A 20,631-nucleotide genomic window follows, 5' to 3' on the forward strand; every position below is an offset into this window, starting at 1 on the left:
CATACACTCGGCACATCACAATACATTTTTGGTTGGTCAATCTTGTGAATTCAGCAAGTTCCAAAAACAAATGTATGCATGTTTGTACTAAAACAACTTACTTGTTGTGGGTGTAAATGATGCGTTGCGATTGGCTGCCTGGCTGACAGCTGGGGGTGGAGGTGGCATTGTGGGAGGAGTTGACCTGGGCTGGGTTTTGACATCAGCGGGTGAATCTGGCATCGTTCCAGCCTTATGTCCTGTGCTACCTGTGGATGACATGACATTTACTCTTGTAGAGCTTTTTATACACAACAAAAGTAGCAAGATTTAAATTAATTAATGTGCCTGAAGTCTCCTAACTGCCAGGCCACAGCTCTGACCAATATGTACTTCTACTCTGCTACATGGCACTTGTTCAAACTGTATCATGTTTGACACATATGTTTTGTCTTGTTCACGGTGCTAGATCATGTGTGTGGCATTCTTTTTTCAGCAGTACCCCTCTAGTGAGTCGTTCAGACAGACTTATAATATTTCATAGCAGTAAATCTGTGCAGTCTCCGCTGATAGAGATAAAGTGTGGCTTTCGCAGACTGTGGCAGAGGGTAAATGTCACTGCTGTTGGAAACATCCAGTCACACCTGTTCTCCTACTCAGCTGCTGCTGACGGAACCCTCTGCCCACCACCCAACCCCCCCATCACCCTGACATCCACATCAATGTCCTACACCCCCCGCCTGTTGTCCGCTCTTGTGCGCCGGATGGACAGGCTCTTGACAGCCAGTGACAAGTGCAGCTGGATCTGCTGCTGTCCATCACGGTGCAGAACACTTCAACAAGGCTCCGTTCACACCGACCCTCATCTCTGCTTCGCTGAGGGACCAAACATGGCAAGTCTTCCTCACTCTTGTCTGCCTGGCCTGCATTGGTCATGTGACAATCCCTTTGTCTACCCAGCTCCCTAACCAAAGTGTCACATGCTGATCTCCCAATTCTGTCTTCTAATGTATAGCACACTCATCTCTGTCAGTTATGGGATGGAAATGTAGTTCATCAGGGTTCATGCCTTCACTCAAAACTATCAAAGAATAACTGCTCCAACAAACACCAGCGAACACCAACAGTTGTTGGATTTTGTTGGATCAGTGTTAAGATAAGATGTTATATGTCTCTCTGTGTGTGTGAGTATGTGGTCCAGGTATTCCCTGCGTTGTGTTCTACCAAATGTCCCCACATGGATAATAAAACTGAAATTTCTGCTGGTCCCCATTAGGAAAACAGTTTAAAAATCACACTAATTGACAAAGTCCTATTATTTATTGTTTGTTTGTTTGTTTGTAATGTTATGTTAATGTAAAAATCACAGAATGTTTTCTGTAAGGGATAGGTTTAGAGGTTTGGGGTTAGAATGTAGTTTGTACAGTACTAAAAAAATATATATATTGTCTGTTGAGAGTCCTCATAAAACACAAAAACCCAATATATGTGTGTGAGCATTAGTGTTTGAAAGCACACATATTCCAAAAGAAGTACCATCAGATGGTACTGAGATTAGCACACAACATCATTGGTGACAGCTCACATTTGCTACTCCTTAACATCGTCTCTCGCTAAGAAGGATGCTTCAGATGCCACAAACACAGAGGAAAAAAACTTAAATGTTCATTTATTCTGCAGTCCATAAGACTGTTTAAAGATCTCTTAAATGAAACTTGTATTTGGTATTGGTATCTCATAAATTATAATTGCCAAATTCATATACCATGGTATTTAGTACATTATGGTACTTCAAAAAACTGTGGAAATTGTATTTCCAAAAAACACAGTATTACAATAATGCATATCCAAAAAAAACAAAAAAAAAAACAGGATTATACCATGACAAATTTTTGTTAGCATAGGTTAACCAAATGCACAAAAGTAAACATCAAGCATGTGCATGTTTCACCTATATGTTGCGATGTGTGTGTGAGCCTGTACAGCAGCATGTGTTGAGCAGCAGGCTCTCTGACAGGCGCCTCTTGTCTCAGTGCTGTCACTCACTGTGGATCAGTTGCCCTTACTTCTCTCCACTGTCACCTTCAGTCAGATAGACCTCCCAAAAAACAGCACAACACCCTGACCGTATGCTGGGGCCACCAGCCCAGGCCATGTTCTGAGAAAGCCCCCACCACCTGGCCGAGATGTCATGGGCAAAAATAACTAAACATACAGGGTCAAAGCCAAACTACTAACAGCCAGATAATTGGTGCTCGACCTTAGAGGGATGACAGCTGCAGGAGGGTGACAGGGTATGAGGCTGGTCTGTGGGTTAGAGGCCACCTCAGCTCATGGGACATGCTGAGGGTCCTGAGGAGCGCAACATTTTGCTCATTTTGTGTCCTCAATTATATAGTGTGTTCTAAACAGGTGTCATGCTACAATTTTCTACCACCAAGTAACAGTCTGTCCTTACTAATAACAAAAATGCAATGCGAAGTAATTATAACATATTTGATGCTTACACTGCCTTCAAGTAAACACATCATACATCCTTCAGAAACTGAATTTTGAGGACTTGAAAGCTGCATTAATATATCTAATACCTGTACAGAATGGCACTTTAGTCCAATGACATTTCATGATGGGCGGAGTTACTTACTTAGAAATGAAAATCGATCCAACAAAATCTTAATTGCAGTTACAGCTCGTAAGGACCACAATTTCCATTTAAAATGCACAAGACAGGATTTATTGTTCGTTGTTTTACTCAGAAAAATTGCAATCTGTTTAGTGGTTTGGGAGCTCTGGTTTGGGTTCACCAAAATTTGAGACAAAGCAATTGTCTTGAAACATTAATAAAGAACGATACATGTAGAACATTACATGAACAGTAAAATAACAATAAAATAGCAATAACAATAAAACATGTGCAAAGAGGGGATGTGAAAAGAGAAATCAGCTCTTAATTCTCATTTAAAGATTTACTGGTGCCCCAGGGCAATAAACATAACAAGGTATTAGGGCTAATGCCATGCTGACCAAAATAGGCACAAGCTGGCCTGCCGTGCGGGGCTAACGGTGCACTGCTCTATGCATCACTGTCCCTGTCATTGCCAAATGTAGACAGGTAGAAAGGGATCTTGCTAAGGCCACAAGCCCTGCCTGTCCATCTGTCACTCAGTCCAGCAGCTTGCAGCCTCAGAGGGGCCATTAAACAAAGAACAGGCCGGCAAGCATTCACACAGACACACATCAGTCACACATGACCTGAGGTAATGTTAATGTTAGTATTCAATAGAAATCAATGTAAATATCTGAGAGCAGTGTGGCCAGTGGCTGATACAATATATATTCTGAGAGGTAATGACTAAAGTAGTAAGTCATTTCTGTGTTTTGACATTATCTAAGCATAAAGAGATGAATAAAATCCCTTCCCTCTCAGGGCTGCTGGTTTAAAACTTCCTGACAGAAAAACAGGTACATGGTAATTCCTGCATGCATTCTCGGGGGATTGTGGAAGTTGCCATGACCTGACTGCAGTGGCATGAACTCCCACAAGAGGACTGAGAAAGTGGGGCTGTCAAATATAAGTGAACACAAGGGGAGAGAGGCAAGTCTGCCCTGCTCTGCCTGTAGCCACCGTGGGATTACAGATATCTGATTAATCTGACCAGCTAAAGGACACCGTAGGACACACACACACTGGACACTGGATTTCACTTTTAATACATTAGAAAGTCCATGTAAGAGCCCCTTCTGTGACCATCTGTGCTTCCATAATGCCCAAACAAAGGAATACTTAGATAAGACACAAAAAGAGACAATACTAACTGAAAAGAAGAACTTATGGCAGCTTAATCATCTGTAAAAGCAGCATATTAAATTGCTTACAACTATGTTTCCACCTTTAGTAAGGGAAAATGAAAAAAATTCTCAGTTTTTGAGAGACAGAGAGTGATTTTCCTCACAGGAAGCTATCATTTGATTTCAGACTACTTTAATTATACTGTAGTTATATTGGCAAATGCATTTTTATTTTGATATATGGATATATAGATTTATTACAAGACTTCACCAAATCTTGAAGTAGTCTACTTTTTTTTTTCATCAAATGCCTACTTAACAATATATTTTGGCATGAGGCACACTCTTTATTTCAATTTTAGAATTGTGTTTTTAGACATAGCAGACTTTCTTACAGGAAACATCTGAGATAAATTTATATTTGAATGAAAAGACTGTGAACTCCATTAAGAGCTATAAAGAGAACTTCGGAGGGGGAAAATCCTGTGGGCACCTTCTTGTCTTAAAAATAAAGCATACACATTCAGTCACATATCTGCATGAGATGGAAGAGCCATGCTGAGAGATCAATAAACCAAATAGATCTAGCTCACAGTGCAATACGCTTTTAATAGACCTCCTACAGATATGTGATTTGATCCTCAATGCTGTGATTCTGTAATGATGTTAAAGCAGTCTCTTTGGGCTTTCGACTTGGCCATAAGCTTGATTTCTGAAGGAAAATGCACACTTATAGGACAGTTAAAACTAACCTTGTCCATCTGCTTCTGTGTGCTATAATCAAATTGAAAAAGCGCACCACAAAAAAAGTGCTCCAGTTTGTAATTCTGAAGCTTTTTTGGAGTCTTTTGAGATCAGCGGACATTTGCTTTTAGTAAAAGATCCAAACACACAAGAATCCATCATATAATGACAAGCCCAGAATTCCGGTTTCTGTGATTTGCTCTTTTTAGAGTTTGTGAGATGTGTGTATGTGGAGGGTTTTACTTAGCTAGAAGTTAGCTAAATCTGACAGAACTTCTCTTAAGGGACATCTAGGGATATCCTCAAATATAAAATAATTCCTTAATGAAAAAAAGTAATGTTTTGTGTTTGCTTATGTAAAAGAAAGAGGCAAATGTAAAATCCTATAAGGCACACAGATCTCTTTTAAGGACAGGATTACAGGCTAGGTTCATCTGTTCACATTATAATCAGATTTATAAAAAGACAACAGAAGTCTATCATATGACCGCATTTAGATATCTAGGTACATGTGAGTGTGATGTGGTTCTTTGCTTACACTGGCACTTGTTGTGACCATCAGTCCGTACTAAGCTACCTTTCACTCAAACACAATGAAAAGCCCCTTGAGGTAACCCTCTCTCTATTCACATGGCTTCTTTTCCCTGTCCCTGTATCTAACCCCCTCCACTCCACCCCTCTGTAATTCCCCCAGTCTCTAGGAATGCTCTTGTTTTTAATTTCTCCCAGCTGCTCTGGCTCTGTGCCCGACCGCCTGCCTTCCCACATCTGCTCCCCATCAGGCCGCTGCCGAGTCCACACAAACAGAGGCCTCTCATCAAAACAGCAGGATTACAGCCCTCGACCCCTGGCCAGCACTTCAAGACCTGTCCATCCGCTATCCCTTTCCCCAGCCATCCCACCATCTCTCCTCATCATCACCCAAAGCTCCTCAGTGGACCCCTGGACTGGAGCCCATGTTCTAAAATCTTTATGGTAAAGCAACAGACATTGCCATAAGGCTTGGATCTGACTAGACAATATCCCAAGACAGACATGAGGCTTTCCCCTGAAGAGGTCTTTGTAAGAGACCGTGTGAACGAGTATGGGAACTAATATGGGAGGTGAGTAGCTTGCTCTACTGAGCTGACTACCTAGACCACATCATACATTATGTGTGCTTTCAAGGCAAAGGCTATTCCAAAAGGTATACTGTATTCGCTATCTTATTTTCACCAAAATCTAAGGTAGGCTTGCATGTGTCGTTTGCAGCAATCCCAAAAAAGAATGTGATGTATTCAGGGGACAAAAATGAGACGTGTCAATGTCAAATTTCATTCAATGCTGAAAGGAAATATCTCTAATCTAATCAAGAATGGATTCTTGCTAACATCAACCTTCACTAGAATCAATTGTCAAGTTGGAATCAGAGTTGAGTTGCATATAGAACCTTTCAAATCAGTCACTTATGGGGTTCCAATTCAGTTAGGATGCCTCTTTAGAAGGCACCAGCCTATTTAATGTAGGTGGTAGACAGTAAGTCAGCTCATTAGGTTTTGAAACAGATTTAGAAAGTCAGTTTGTCTACAGTATATCTGATTGGCCAGCATCATGTGGTCTCTATACTGAACAAGAGAGCTTATCTTTTACTGATTTACAACTCATCCACTCATGGTACAATAAAAACAGGTTGAGAGAGCACACACACACAAACACACACTCTCTGTGAGCCTAAGAAGGCATCTTCAGCTGAGCAAATATGTTTTGAGAAAACAAACATTCAGATGGCAATAAATGCGTGTTTAGTCACAAGCTGAACAGACCCCTAGGCCCTGAGACTCTGTATATGTATGTGTGTGAGAGAGACGTCCAGCATGTATGTGTGTGTGGGAAAGAATTCTGGGGTCACCAAAAATGGTGCATGTGTAACTACAGTACAGTTGTGTTAAAGAGTGTGGAGACACATTCTCTTGTCGCAGTTCCAAAAAGATCCTCATATCCTTCTTTTATGAGGAAGCAGACATTCCCTAAACACTGTTCTCCTGGGTTTCACCTCATTCCGAAAGTTGTAAGAGGGGACTATCTCAACTAAGCTCGACTATAACACTTTATGAACACTTTCAAGAGGGTTTATCCTGATTTAGCCAAGAAGGATGGATTCCTGGATCAACATCTTTGCAACATCACTGGGAGATAGACATAGTCTTAACCCTAGCCTTAACTACAACCATTTTCCTCTGTTTCCTATCTTTTCCTCTCCCTGAAATTAAAGCAATAGCAATGCCTGGAGAAAGCTATCTATAAGCATTCCCAGTGATAGAATGGTTCATTATGGCATCTACTAACATGGGTTAATTGCCAAAGCTAACCTGCCAACCTTGACCCCACTGGCCAACAAGTATGTTGATTCAGGATCCTACTTGTCAAAGTCAGGGTCTACTTCAGAAGGTACTTTCCTCTTACCCTGTTGGGTCAGGCTGGTGTGGTGTGTGAACAATATAGCTGATGGACCAGATTAACCATCCTGAATATTGCTGGTAAAACTCTACCAGCATTGTCTTTTTGGCAAGCCGATTAAAGAAGTCTTGCTGGTCAGTTAGAGGTCTCTCTTTTTCACTCATACTTCCTTGAATATTATTGTGAATATTGATAAAATTATACTGAAGTCTCTGTGCCATCTGTTCTCCGCAGGGAGGGCTTCATCAGTGGCCAGGGTTCTGGAAAGCCCAGCACTACCCCAAAAGGCTTCCTTTTCAGATTTCTCCCAATGGCTGCTAATAAAATCCAGATGTTGCTGAACTGCTCTCTACCCTACTCCCTCCTATCCTCTCCTCAGCCGCCCGGCCTTAGCCATTCCTAAATAAAGGAAAGTATTTGTGACATTCAGCCGAGCCGGGACATGCCAAGAACAACTCCTCATCCAGGCCCATCTGGAGTGTGTTAGGACAGCGCTGGGCACCAGTCGAGATGCAAGGATGAGTGTATGACCACTTCATTAGGAATACGGAACATGCATGCACAAAAAGAGGTGCTTGTTGTTTAGGTATATCTAAGTTGTCTGAGCTTTTTAGTGGGTTTTTTAAGTGGAGAAATCTGTCTGTTTCAAGGTCCAAGACAACATTCTGACTCTAATGTCCCTCCACCCATCTGTGGACTTGTTGCGTTTGTAGTTGTTTCCTGTGCTGCCTGAAGTAGCCGTTGTGCTTGAGGCGGAGGCAGTGTGTTCACAGTGTGTGTTGCTCTTCTGAGCTCACACACCTGAACATCACTAACTGTCACACACGCTCACAAGCACACACATACGAACGTCCTCAGACTCAGCTCAGGCACCTGGGGACTAAGAGTACTGCAGGCATACAGCCATCGCCAACACATCTGTCAACTGATATTCAAAGAAGGAGAGTTCTTTAGCAAGAGGGGAAAGCTAAGACACCCAAGAAAAAGGAAATGTGTAAAAGAAGTAAAAGAAAGCGAAAGACAACTTTTGCAACTTTTGACCGCCAAGTGCTTTTTCTGTCTTCATTTACAGTGACAAAATCACAGCCAATCAAACCATGTTTGACATTTAAGCATAACAGAATATTGAGCCAGTAAGATTTCACTATGGGCAAATTGTTTTGTTGGACATTGCTTGTCGCAGTGATTGAACAACATTCACTTTAGCCCTATTCGGACGGGACTAGTTTTACAGGGGGTCGTTAGAGAAATCTGTGTTTCACAGACGTACTTGGTGATTTTAATCCCGTCCGAATCTGCTTTGACTTTTTTTTTTTCACACAACCTCTGTAATAATTCCAGAGCTAATTACCTACTGTTTTTCAGCAAACTCAGTGATCCTCTGAGAAACCTAATCCCTTCCGAATGTCTGTGATTGCCGGCGATATTTTATTTCACAACGCGTTTCATTGTGTGTTTTGGCCAACGTGAATTACCGTAGATGCTCTTACCGCGCGCATGTTTGATATATTTGCTTCCCGGCAAAGAAATAATAATAATAAAAACATAAAAATAATAAAATCAAGAGCCAGATCACGTAATCTGTTAATACTGGCTATTGTAATATCAGCATCAGGTAAGATTACTCACGTTCATTTATGCACTCAGTTACATTATGTTTTAATTACAGATGTAATTAATTTAGTTAAACTAAAGAAACCACACATTAACATGGTTTTGCTATACTAGCCATTTAGTTTTTAGTATTTATTGTGTAATAATACTAATGGTAATCAATCCGAATGACTAACGTTATATGCAATGAACGCGTACAGAGCGCGTGCTCTCTGTGACGCCCAGATGCACAAAACAGACCCTCCCACCTCTGTAATAAACACGGAGATGTTAGTCCCGTCCGAATTGGTACATGAAAATTGCAGACGTCATGTGGTAAGAATCGAAACTCAAACCTAGTTTAGAAAACTAGTCCCGTCCGAATAGGGCTTTTGACACCAACTGACAGAAGGGACCGCAACCAGCAATGAGGTTTCTATTGGTCTGTGGACCAACTGTAAAATCTAACTGGCTTAAAACCTCTCTCTTCATAACCTTACACTAAACATCAAATATCTTCTGATTTTCTATTATTTTGTCAAATCGTGCAGCGGTTTTGTGGACGAATGGCTTGATAACAGAAGCTAAGTTAGGAAACAACATAAAGCTAAACAATAGAACGAAAAAATTTTGTTCTTCTAGTAGAGTCATAATTCTAATGACTGTTTTATTTGGTGCTTGGACAAACAATAAGACATGTTTGTCCTTCAGCCCTACAAGAACGATCATTATGGAACATTTACAATTGTCCCATCAAGGCTGATAAATAGTTATAATAGCTACGCCTTCCCTAAACTCGTGTATTACTTTAATAGTGGGGGAAAAAGAGACAAAATGATCTATGACAGGAATCTGTTTGTTCTCCGCACTTCCACAAACAAGCTCCCCAATCAAAACACCTGCAGCTTCACCCAACACCAATTAGCTCATCAAGCTTTTAATTACTCTGTTAATTGCATACAGGCAGCGTGAGGGGCGGTTGGGGAATTAGACACAGAAGCCCTCCAGAGGACCCGCCTTGACAATCCTAACAAACAAAGAGGACGCGTGCCAAGCAAAACACACAGGGCCTGTACACATACACACACACACACACACACACACCACAGATCCCCTGCTCACATGACTGGAAGAAAAACAAGAGTGGCTATAATGCCATACCACCATGCTCACCATCTGTTACTGTGCTAGAAGTGATGTCACATCCTGTCACATGGATGACTATTACCTGGGCGATGGATAAAAATGTAAATGAATACAAAGAGTGCATGGGTGTGTTTCTGCTGGTCAGTGTTTCTCATCTACAGCAATATACATGGAATAGCATTGTACCATATTTCTTGTAGTAAAAATATGACAGCAATAAAGAGCACACTCTAGACAGTTTGCAATGTGCTAGTATTTAATTCTAAAATATTTCTATTTCGCAGTCCTGTATAAGTCAGGTTCTGGTTCTAATGAGTGTATGCAGACAGCACACATACTCCCTCTTCCTTTTTTCATCCTAATTCCCTGACTAGGATGACTTTCTCTTTCTCTCTCTCTCTCTCCCTCTCCATTATATCCTCTGAGAAAACAGCAGAAGTGTTTGGCTGAGGAGGCGTATCCAGGAAATAGTGGCAGGCCCTGACTTCCTGTGTGACAGGTGCACGATGCGGGGCCTGACAGCTGCTGTCTCTTCGCAGTATTCACTCTCTCTCTCTTTCTCTTTCTCTTAGGCTATGGCCAGCTGTAGCCTAGTACTGCTCTTGTTTGCTTTGGCTCTTGCGTCATTACAGCTTGCTGATTTATAGAGCACAAAAGACTGAAACCTGCCCAACTCACACATGAAAAACACAAAAATATATACATAATCTATATATTTATTCATGTTCTCTTTTTCTATGAAATTGCTTAAGTAGTACAATGGTACAGTTATCCCCAAGGACGTTACATTGACATACACAATGGTATTGAATAATTAACGGTAATAATTAATAGTAGTGAATACTATTATAACTTTACTATTATAAGCTTTATACTGTCTCTCAATTTCAATTAAATTTAAGTTTTAAATTTTTGTGAATTATTTAAAGTAATATAACATACAAATGAATTTAAACAAGTGACAAATACAAAATGATAGAATCAAATCAATTCAAATAAACAAAACATTGCAGCATAAACAAAGAGGCAATTTAAAACAAACAAAAAATGCAGAAAATTAAGGAAGTAACTTTTATTACACAAAAATAGTTAAGACGGATAAACTGTGGATAAAATAAAAAATAAATTAACATAAGTCTTTGTTCCAAAACCTAGTGGGCTGCATACATAGGTAACAATTTAAGCTCACTGGCAATGATTAAATATGCCCTAATAATAATGAAAGTTTATTCAATGTCTGCCCAGAGTGTGGTCGATGCAGCTTTCAGTATTCTTTTTCATCCCTCTTAATAGACACTTTCAATACTATAAAGTCTCTGCAGGAATTTGTATTCATTTCCATATAGGAACATCCTCTTAAAAGTATCCACCCTCCACCATCTGGAACATTCTGGTATCAACAAAACTGTTTCTTCCAATTTCATTCGCTTTGAAAATGTTCCTTTTTTTGTATGGAAATTAAGCTTCCTTCTGGTGGATCCCTGGTTGTGGAACAATAACTTATCAGAGGAGACCCCTGCGTTAGATTAAGGACTTCGTAAGAGACTGGAGCTGCAGTGAAATTCAGCTCAAACCCATTTCAAGAATGACAAGATAGTCCGGCGCTCTGCTTCTGTTTCCATGAGATAACGGGCGCTTTAATTTGTGCAAATACGCTACATCGTACGTCTCCCAGCCCCAATCCAGCCCAGAGCCCCTTCTCAATACTTTAACATCATTGTGAGGAGAATTGTATGTGTGTGTGTGAGGGCTTAATAACTGAACTTCATCTGTAGTTACCACTTAGAACTGTGTGATAAGTAACTGGCTGAGGGCGAGAGAGGAAGTGAGGAACTAGCTTTATCACAGACAGGAGCGGTGATATGAACTTCCACACTGTTTGATTAATAAACCCCTCTACCAGCAGGGATTACTCCAGCTGGTGCCCTGTCTCTCAGCCATACATCCGCTGGCAATCCTTACATCCTCCAATCTTTTTTCTACATTCTTATTTAGCAAGAGTTTGCTTATCATCCAAACAAAACAAGCTTACACATAGTGGGAGCTATTTCTCAAAGAGGTTTACAGTGTTCCCTATTTGACCAGATCAGATCTGTTTTTCATTACAGCGAAATGAGAATCCAACAATCTAGTAAAATCAGCCTGAGCAGTCTCTCGTTTCTTTGAGAAGCTTATTTCACTTGCACTGTCAGTATCTTCCTCAAAATACAAGCTTTAACCTGATTGGCTATTTTCACTAAATTTCTTGGAGATTTCTATCAGCCGGATGGAAGACAATGAACACGTTAAGATCTAATCACTTGATTTGACAATGTTTACGAATTTCTTATCATTATTAAAGATATGCAAGGCAGTTTCGCTCTTAAAAAAATTCTAATTTACTCACTCTTCAACATGGTTGCTTTACATGTCAATCAGGCAGTCTCTTCCTGTCTAAGTGGGCGGGTCTTGGCCAGAGTAAGTTGCAGTGTGGACCAGACTTAATGCTAATAGGCAAAAGTCTATCTACTATGGCTTGTATACAGCATTCTCCATTTTACATGCATTTATCTTTCTAAGTCTGACCTATTGTTTCATCAAGATTAGACAACACCTTTACTTGTGAGAACACATGGAAAAAGGGAAGAACGAGTAGAGTGAGTGTATCTGAGAGTGATGTGGTTCTCTCTCTCAGAGTGAACTCCCAGCTTCTACAATGTGTTTTTTATTACCCCAGATGTTTGGAAGCTGGCCGGCTTCTCTGCTCTCTGACATTCTCCTTCTCCCGAGAGAGGCCGCCATGTCACAGTAATGTCAAACACATGCGCTCACCACACCGTCGCCGTCTTTCCCACTGTTTGGAGGGATAAACAGGGCTGAAACCATGGCAATTGCCCCCTTGCCCGTCCCTGCTGCTCCTTCTCACTGGCACTCCCACTGGGAGCCCGGGGTTGCCACGTTAGGACAACCGGATGGACTGCTGGGACAATTTGCCATAACAGAGCCTTCACTCCTAAGTACACAAGTATTGAGATGAACTGAAATGCAAATTTTGTGATCATGTGAGTATATTTATCAGCACCTCACTTAACTAAAAGCCCTATCAAATATGACATTCATCTGATGTTAAATTTGGAATGATTGAGTCTCTTCTCTTTGGCTACATTCAGACTGCAGGAAAAAGTGGCCAAAATCTGTTTTTTTTTCTTTCTTTTTTTCATAACAGTGTGAGCAGCACAAACCACTTGGAATCTGATCTTTTCAATTCTTATTTGGAACACTTTGACATGTGGTCCTAAATCAGACACAGGTCCATTTTGCAATGCGATCTCAGTCTGATCAAGTCATATCAGAATTTATGTGACTTATACATCTCTCTAGATGGACCTTTGTGACAATTCTGTGTTGATGAGAATCACTACAAAGATTTATACCAGTAGTTCTTCGGACACTCTGTGAATATGGAACACAGCTGAGAAGGTTATCAATGATGGGACAGTAAGGTGGTTACAAGTATTATACGAAGCAAAACTTCAAGGAAGAGTACATGAAAAAACTTACTCCTTATCTTTACTTCTCCTAATCACCTGCACAAAAATTCTGTGCCTTCTGTGGCACATCAGCTTATAAATGAATGCATAAATGCTGGCTTCCATATTTACTTTCGTATGGCAGCATGCTGATTGCTTGTTATTGTTCTTTTGGGCATGCAGGTCAGTTCATGACTGCAACCAGTTCACACTCGAGTCTGATATTGGCCACATTTTAAAAATAATGTGAACAGCCAAACAAACAAGATCTGAGCAATAAGAATAAGAATTGAGCACTAAGACTCACAGTGTGAACATAACCTAGTCTCTTTCTTTATCTGTGACACACACACATTGGTTTTGTGGTGCACACTGTGCAGTTAATTTTAAATTTTATGCTCTTTTCCAGTGTGGATCTGGAAGGCATTCCTTTCAATACATGCAACTTTGAAAAGAAATGGAAAAAGACCCAGATCTTTTACTCAGTCTGAGAATAATTTCCTCACACCAGGACGTAAGTGACACATAAGTGCTCTCTCTGGAAGCTAATGTAGATAATAGACCAGGATAATCTCTACTGAGCTCTTCAAAAGACATAAACAAATAAACAAAACAGGTTCAAAAACCTCAGTTCTAAAGCTTGCGGATGTCCCCACCTGCTCAGGACTCATGTAACGGCACAAATGCATTATTGCATTATAGAAATTAGGATCAGTGTATGATCTGACAACTCTTTAGACACTGAGATGGGTAGATAGCAAATACACTTCAATTAAAATTACATTTTTGTAAAACACAATCCAATGTTGATTTTACATAATACAATTTAGAGAAATCAAAAAAATATATCATACAAATATTAATGGGCTTTTTGTATTTAATTTATACACTCTAAAATGTCTGCATAAAAGCGGAGCAAAATATACTGTAAATATTTTTCACAGTTGTTCTACCCGTATTTTGAATTATGAATCACATTATGTCTGTAAACTTATGTAAAACCACCAGTACCTTTTCTGTTTTTTACAGATTATTTGTTTACAGTGCAGCCAAGTAAAACAGGAAGCTAGTGGGGAAAATAGAGGAAATAGGTTTGAGGTATGATGCAAGTCAGACTCAAATCTGCATCTGGCTCTTTGTGCTTTCCAAGCAATTGTACTACCCACTATGTCACTAGAACATCTGTACCTGTGAGCACAACAACCCTTTTTTGTGCACACATGTACTACTCAACCAGATCAGGGTATGTTGCATGCCAGATTCGAAGCTGCATACCTACAGTATAAACACAAAAGCCCTTTTCATGTCACCAACCAATACACAAACCACTGCGCAACTGCAAAAAACTTCTATTTATGGATTTGAGTAACTCTTCCCATAGTATAGCTTTTGTGCCAAAGAGGTAAACTTGTATAATCTTGCATCTTAATTAAGGTGCTGCCACATGTTGTGGGGTTAGTTGTGTGAGCGAGGTCTTTCCTGCAGTCAGCCTACCTGGCCGATCAGGTGCCAGTGCTTACTGATCAGTGCCTGACCCCACCCCCTAGTTCTCTCGCTCTCTCTTCCTCCCTCCCCCTGCTGCTTTGCCGGCCGTCTGCCTGCACCCATCTCCCGCCCACCGCCATCTGCTCCTCTCGTTAATTACGAGACGGCAAACTTCACCTGCACCCACACTCAAATTACAATAATTACCTCCAGTGTACACCATGTCCCTGCTCCCATTGCAGAAAACTGCCACAAGGACACGCTCTCCCAACCTGAATGCGGGCGTCATATACTAGTAAACTTAAGACATACAGTATACCACCACCATAAAAACTGACACCCTGCACATGACTGCATGATAGTAACTGTGTGAGCCTTTATGAATTCTCATCATATCAGCGCTGGGTGTTGCACTGACAGTTTGAAATACACTTCTATTTCTAAACTAGATTTACACTTAGTGAAAACCATGAAGTTTGAAGTTATAATATCTAAAGCAACTTCGATTTACTTTTTTTTTTCTTTTTTTTAAATTTCTAAACCATGGTCAAATTTATGTTATGGCTTTCCAAATTATTTTTTACTAAAAAGTGTATGACGTTTGGTTAAAAAACTGTTGTAAATTTTCTAGCCGTTTGTTCTTTAAAAAAAATCAGCATGTGTATTTATAGGCTTTATCAACATTCTGAACAGGTTTGTTAAGTGTAGACAGTGAGCAGGTAAGACTCCTGTGACTCCAAAGACCCTCGCCAGAAGCTGCAAAACCAATCAAACAAGTTCTCCATATCTACCAATACAAAGCAGTGTCTCCTCAGAGTCATTTGACTTAACCACATATACTGACTCTTCTATGTAAGTCTACTAAAATGGCATGAAAGCAAATTGAATAATCACTCCAGATGAATGGATGGCTTTCTCTTAGTAGAGGTGCTTTAGTGCATGCAGCAGGGATATTTGCCTGTAAAAGCTATGAGGGCTATTTGGTGGTAATGTTTAAGGATAGTCTGTGGCCACAGCGCGGTTTCACCTTTAGACATTTAGCTGTTGGGAGAACTATTACCGTCTGTTCATTCATAATTCAGCTGATCTTTACTGGGGTCAATTGAAGAGTAAAGTGGTGGTTTGCAGTGCAACAGCAGTAACATCAACGGGTGCTGACTGGACTGGATTGAAGGACAGTTAAGACAAGTGATGTTGCAACAGAGCATATTGTGGTTTCATCCATCAGTGTGCTGGCAAGATTGCAATGAACAATTCATCATAATGCACCAGTTTTGTCCTCATATAGACTAATCATTTATTAGATGAACAGTTGCAGAGATTGCCAGGCTGATGACTGCTATAAATTAATGTTTTTTTTTTTCTGTTTTTTTTTTTCATAAGATTGAAGCCATCTGATCTGCATAAATATGCTGTAATTTCTGCTTGTTTGTTTATTATTGGCAATGATTTTATTAATACTCTATTGTTTTAAAGTAAACAATCTAACCTCTTTCAGAAAATGTGAAACAATTAAAGGATGCAACGTGAGCAAATTTCTGGCAGATCAGACCTAAGTGAATAAGATAACCTATAATAAGTTCAAATTCAGAGGTCGGGATTGTTTTGCCAAAAGATAAACTTAATATTTGTTGCATTTTTCATGCTCTTTTCACAAACCGTAAGTAAAAACAAACACTTAGCCTACTGAGAGACTGAGAAATAATTTTGTCATTATTCAGTATAGGTGTTTTTTAATATTAAGTGTGCCAATAATTTTTATTGATAATAACAGACTTTCTGTTAGGTCCCCATCCGTATCTTAAACATTACAAGCATCTTATAAAATCTTCGCTTAAGTCCAGACTCCAGACTTACATTTACATTATTTAAGAAATAGCCGTTTATATTGAGGGAACTAAGTATTTATACTGCAGAAGCATCACTTACTTTTGAAGGTCGAAGTCAAACTGAGGTATTTGCAGCAAAAATAATCCACGCGAAAAATAAAAACAGAAATAAACGGAGATTATTACGCCTCGATTATCACTGAAAAAGGTGTGAACTTTCCAAAATGAATAAAAAGTGTAGGCTATAGCCTATATGCCGTATTATCAAACAGTGTCTGAGAGAGAGAGAGTTCTGAACTCCTTTGGATTGCACGCGATGTTGACTTTTCGTTATAGTAATAAATAATGAGGTAATTCAATTTCAAGAAATCGAAAATATATCATAAAAAAAAGCTAGAACACAACGGAGCTTTAGTATTAAAGTAGTGAGACTTTGGTATTCCGTTCCTTTAAAATGTCGAAATCTTGAAACGTGTTAACAAATTTCTTAGTAAAAATGCACAGGGCGAAAAAAGTTCGCTTCGATTTCTGAAATCACAAAAAAATCGCAAAGTCCTCCAACTCAGATCTCGCGTTCTTGGTGGTTTTTATATCGTATTCCACAGTAGATGTCCGTGATCCCGTGTTTTTTAATATTGCCACTGATGCTCCATGTTTCCAAGTGAATATTGTCTCTTGTAAATCCTGAAAGTCCTCGTCTACAGAAATGATTCAGATAGGGAGTGTTTCGGAGATCTTCCCGTTAATCCTCCAACTGCTCGTCGCGAACTCCCTCCGCACTGAACGCGAAAAAACGGTCCATTAAAAACTTCATTCGTGTCCCAGCTAACTGATGCTACACATTCTGCGCTGTTTCGCTCTGCACCATCTCGCGGTTTTGGTATATTTTTGTTGTTGTCAGTGGTTGGAAGCTGGTGTGTTGTCTAATGACCCTTCTGTCTGCGTTTAAAACACCATCTGGAGAAGAGAAGCGTTCTCCTGCGCTCCTAACCTCTCTCGCTCGCTCGCTCTCCCCACCTCTCTCTCTCTCTCTCTCTCTCTCTCTCTCTCTCTCTGTGACAGCTCCTCAGACCCACAAGCTGACAGCCTCCCTTGTGCTGTATAACCCCCTCTGATATTGAGGATTCCTAATATAATTCATATCACATTTTTAATAGACTTGCTATTAACATAATTAGGATGTGCCCACAATCTTCTGCAATTCTTAAGGGATCATAAGCACTGTCCCTGTCTCTGATAAAAATGTCAGATTGATTCTCATGTGAGCAGTATTGATGGTCCTTCCACAACGCCGGGCGTTCTTACCAGGTTTTTAATCGCGTTTTGACCGCGCACCGCTAGGGGCCGCTGTTTCCCCATATCTGTTCCTCAATTCCAAACACTCGCATTCATCAGGCAATTGACAGCCAGGCAGCTGGTGCCCGAAGCCCGATCGAGGGCATTCAAATCAGATGGGAGATATGATGTTTTCTAACATAGTTACAAACTGAGCATTTCATTTTTCAGGAGCATTTTGTGCTTCATTTAAGTGTAGACTGTTGATGGATGGTCCTTACTTTCAGCAACATGTAAAACTGTCAGCTACTGTCTTTAGGGCTGCATCTCGTTTTATTTCTGAGGTGAAACAATATGTGTAGTACAATAGTAATTTCAAATATTCAAGCAAGTGACACGTGGAAACAAATTTTATTACATGAGCCATTTTTGCTAATATTTTCACTGGTTCCAGTGTGATGTAAATTAGTTCACCTCAAGTTTAGTCATGAAGTGTAGTTCATTATATTGTCCTATGGACATGTTCCGCTAACATCCGACAACCTCAGAGTGTCCAGATACATTTTGTTTTCATTTTGAACTGTAAAGGGTAGAGGAGTGTAATTTTATTTATTTTTTTCTGTGAAACAAAAGTTAAAAGTTATCATAGTTTTAGTGACAATGACGTGTCTATGGTACACTTCAACTGAATAGCAGAGCAGTTACTTGTGTGATTCACAGAGCCGCATGCACCAATTATGATAAGAGATGGCATTTCCACAGACATTTTCAGCTGTATTTGAATATGAATATGACTATTTCTTCTTGTGGTTTGGGCAGAATATTTAATGCAGAATATATTTCTCCTTCTGGAGTATTGGCGGAAAAGCTAGTAGATACAGCTGCTGCTAAAAAATTGACCAACTTCTTCTCCCCCCCCCCCCCTATTTTGTTCAGTTGATTCCCCCATTTTTGACTGTTTAACCATCACCGCACCTGCTAGCCATTCACTGGCATTCTGACTTAGTTTTAGGGGGAGGATCTGATGGTGTCACCGCAGGTGAGCCGATGAGAAACACACATCTGCCTTTCTCCCCCCACCCCTTAAAAATGACAGGATGTAAAAACATGTAAACAAACATAGTTAGCGCTACTCTGCTGTTGGAGAAAGCACCGGTGGTGTAAAGTACACAGAGACAGCTGCCCCATACCTTCTTTAATCCCACCATTCCACTCTCCTGGTCAGCCTGAGAAGGCTCCAGTCAAAACACTCAGAGAAATTCACAACTCTAACATAAGTATATTACTGGTTATAGTTACAGATTTTCTTCAATAATAATAATAATTGTAATTGTAACTTTATAACAGTGGCCCCTATCTGACCATCTGCAGAGACCACTTTTTATGATGGATAAAATCATGGGATTTGAGCTACTTTTTTTCTTATTGAATATGATGTTTTTCATCATATGGGAACACGTTACTATTTTACATCACACAAGTAATATAAGTTATGAGATCTTCATTGTTCACCCAAAAAATAAAAATTCTGTCATTAATTACTCACCCTCATGTCATTCCATGCCCGTAAGACCATCACTCATCTTCAGAACACAAATTAAGTTGTTATTTTTGTTTTCTTTGTTACTATTTTAATAATGTCCTTGCTATGTTTCTGGGCCTGAGAACATTTCAGTTACAGTGCTGTCTAATGAGGATCAGAAAGCTCAGATTTGATCAAAAATATCTTCATTTGTGTTCTGTCGGGGTTGGAACGACATGAGGGTGAGTTATTAATGACAGAATTTTCAATTTGGGGTGAACTATCCCTTTAAGGGAAGCGTGTGAAAAAAGCATGTGTGGGGGAGTGTTCCAGTGTTTAGTGTATGTGTGTGAAGTAAATTGATGTCAATGGAATTGAACACTACACTAGATCAAAATTCTCAGCCTTGAGAAATCCTGTAAAAAGAGCAGCCCTCATTGCACTGGCTCCACCTCTCCTTCACTCATGACAGTTAATACCCAGTTCACAGATATTAAATAAATCCTCTATGACTTGAGTCTCTACACCCATAATTCTTAATCCACCGTACTGATATGTGGTCAGCTCTGGTGTGGACATGCAATATCTACCCAGATATTCGAGGATTTTCTACAGCCGAATGCAATTTGGCTACATTTACGGATGTGTCAGTCTGCGCTGCTCTTGCAAGGGCAAATGTCTCAAACTTATCAAGTGTGAAGTGTTAGGATCTGTCTGCTGCAAATACACCCTGGCTGTGCCCGAGCCCAAAGCTGTTGCCTTACTGCCTTGTTACCCAGTGTTTTGTGTATGATAGTTCCTCCTAAGAAATCTAGTTTTAGACTGCACTTCCAAGGCAGTGTAACATTATGTATAATGATCTACAACACATTTTAATGCATTTTAAAGACAAGAAAATTGAAAATATGAAGTGCTTTATTCTGGGTAAAAAAGGGTGTTGTACACTGATAAATTTTTTTACATTAATCATTTTATGCATCTAAACACAAAAAAAAATACCATTTAAATTAAGGTTTAGCTACTGAAAGTTTTTTTTTTAAGATTGCTATAAGGGATTTTAATAATAAGACTTATGATAATAAGACTTTGAATTCTTCTGTGATCCACTATTGGGGCTGAAAAGAGAAAAACTAGATGCAACATGAGGGACCCTAGTTAAGATATTATTTTTATTTTTTAGGTGATATTTATGTAGTTGGTAAGATGTAAAGACAGCGAGAGACAGCGAGCATAATTGTTTGTGTGACAACAACAACAAAAAAAAACTTACACTACAGTCATTCTAGACTGTATTTAGAGGTGCTTCAGCCCCCTGTGCTTCATC

The 20,631-nt window shown here is 39.8% G+C and overlaps 1 protein-coding gene across 7 annotated transcripts in view; it reads right to left on the minus strand.

The window, feature by feature from the left end:
* The window catches only part of cbfa2t3 (CBFA2/RUNX1 partner transcriptional co-repressor 3), a 50,163-nt gene that overhangs the window by 19,698 nt on the left and 9,834 nt on the right, over positions 1-20,631 (minus strand). For 5 of the 7 annotated variants that reach the window (XM_042728486.1, XM_042728484.1, XM_042728482.1 and 2 more), the window contains exon 2: positions 102-248. In XM_042728486.1, the coding sequence (XP_042584420.1) occupies positions 102-248 (147 nt within the window). Of the gene's footprint in view, positions 1-101; positions 249-9,714; positions 10,650-16,610; positions 17,982-20,631 lie in introns of those variants that run through there. The other 2 variants (XM_042728487.1, XM_042728485.1) reach the window with 2 other exon arrangements.

This window comes from Cyprinus carpio, chromosome B7 (assembly GCF_018340385.1).
Source record: "Cyprinus carpio isolate SPL01 chromosome B7, ASM1834038v1, whole genome shotgun sequence".
Lineage (NCBI taxonomy): Eukaryota > Metazoa > Chordata > Actinopteri > Cypriniformes > Cyprinidae > Cyprinus > Cyprinus carpio.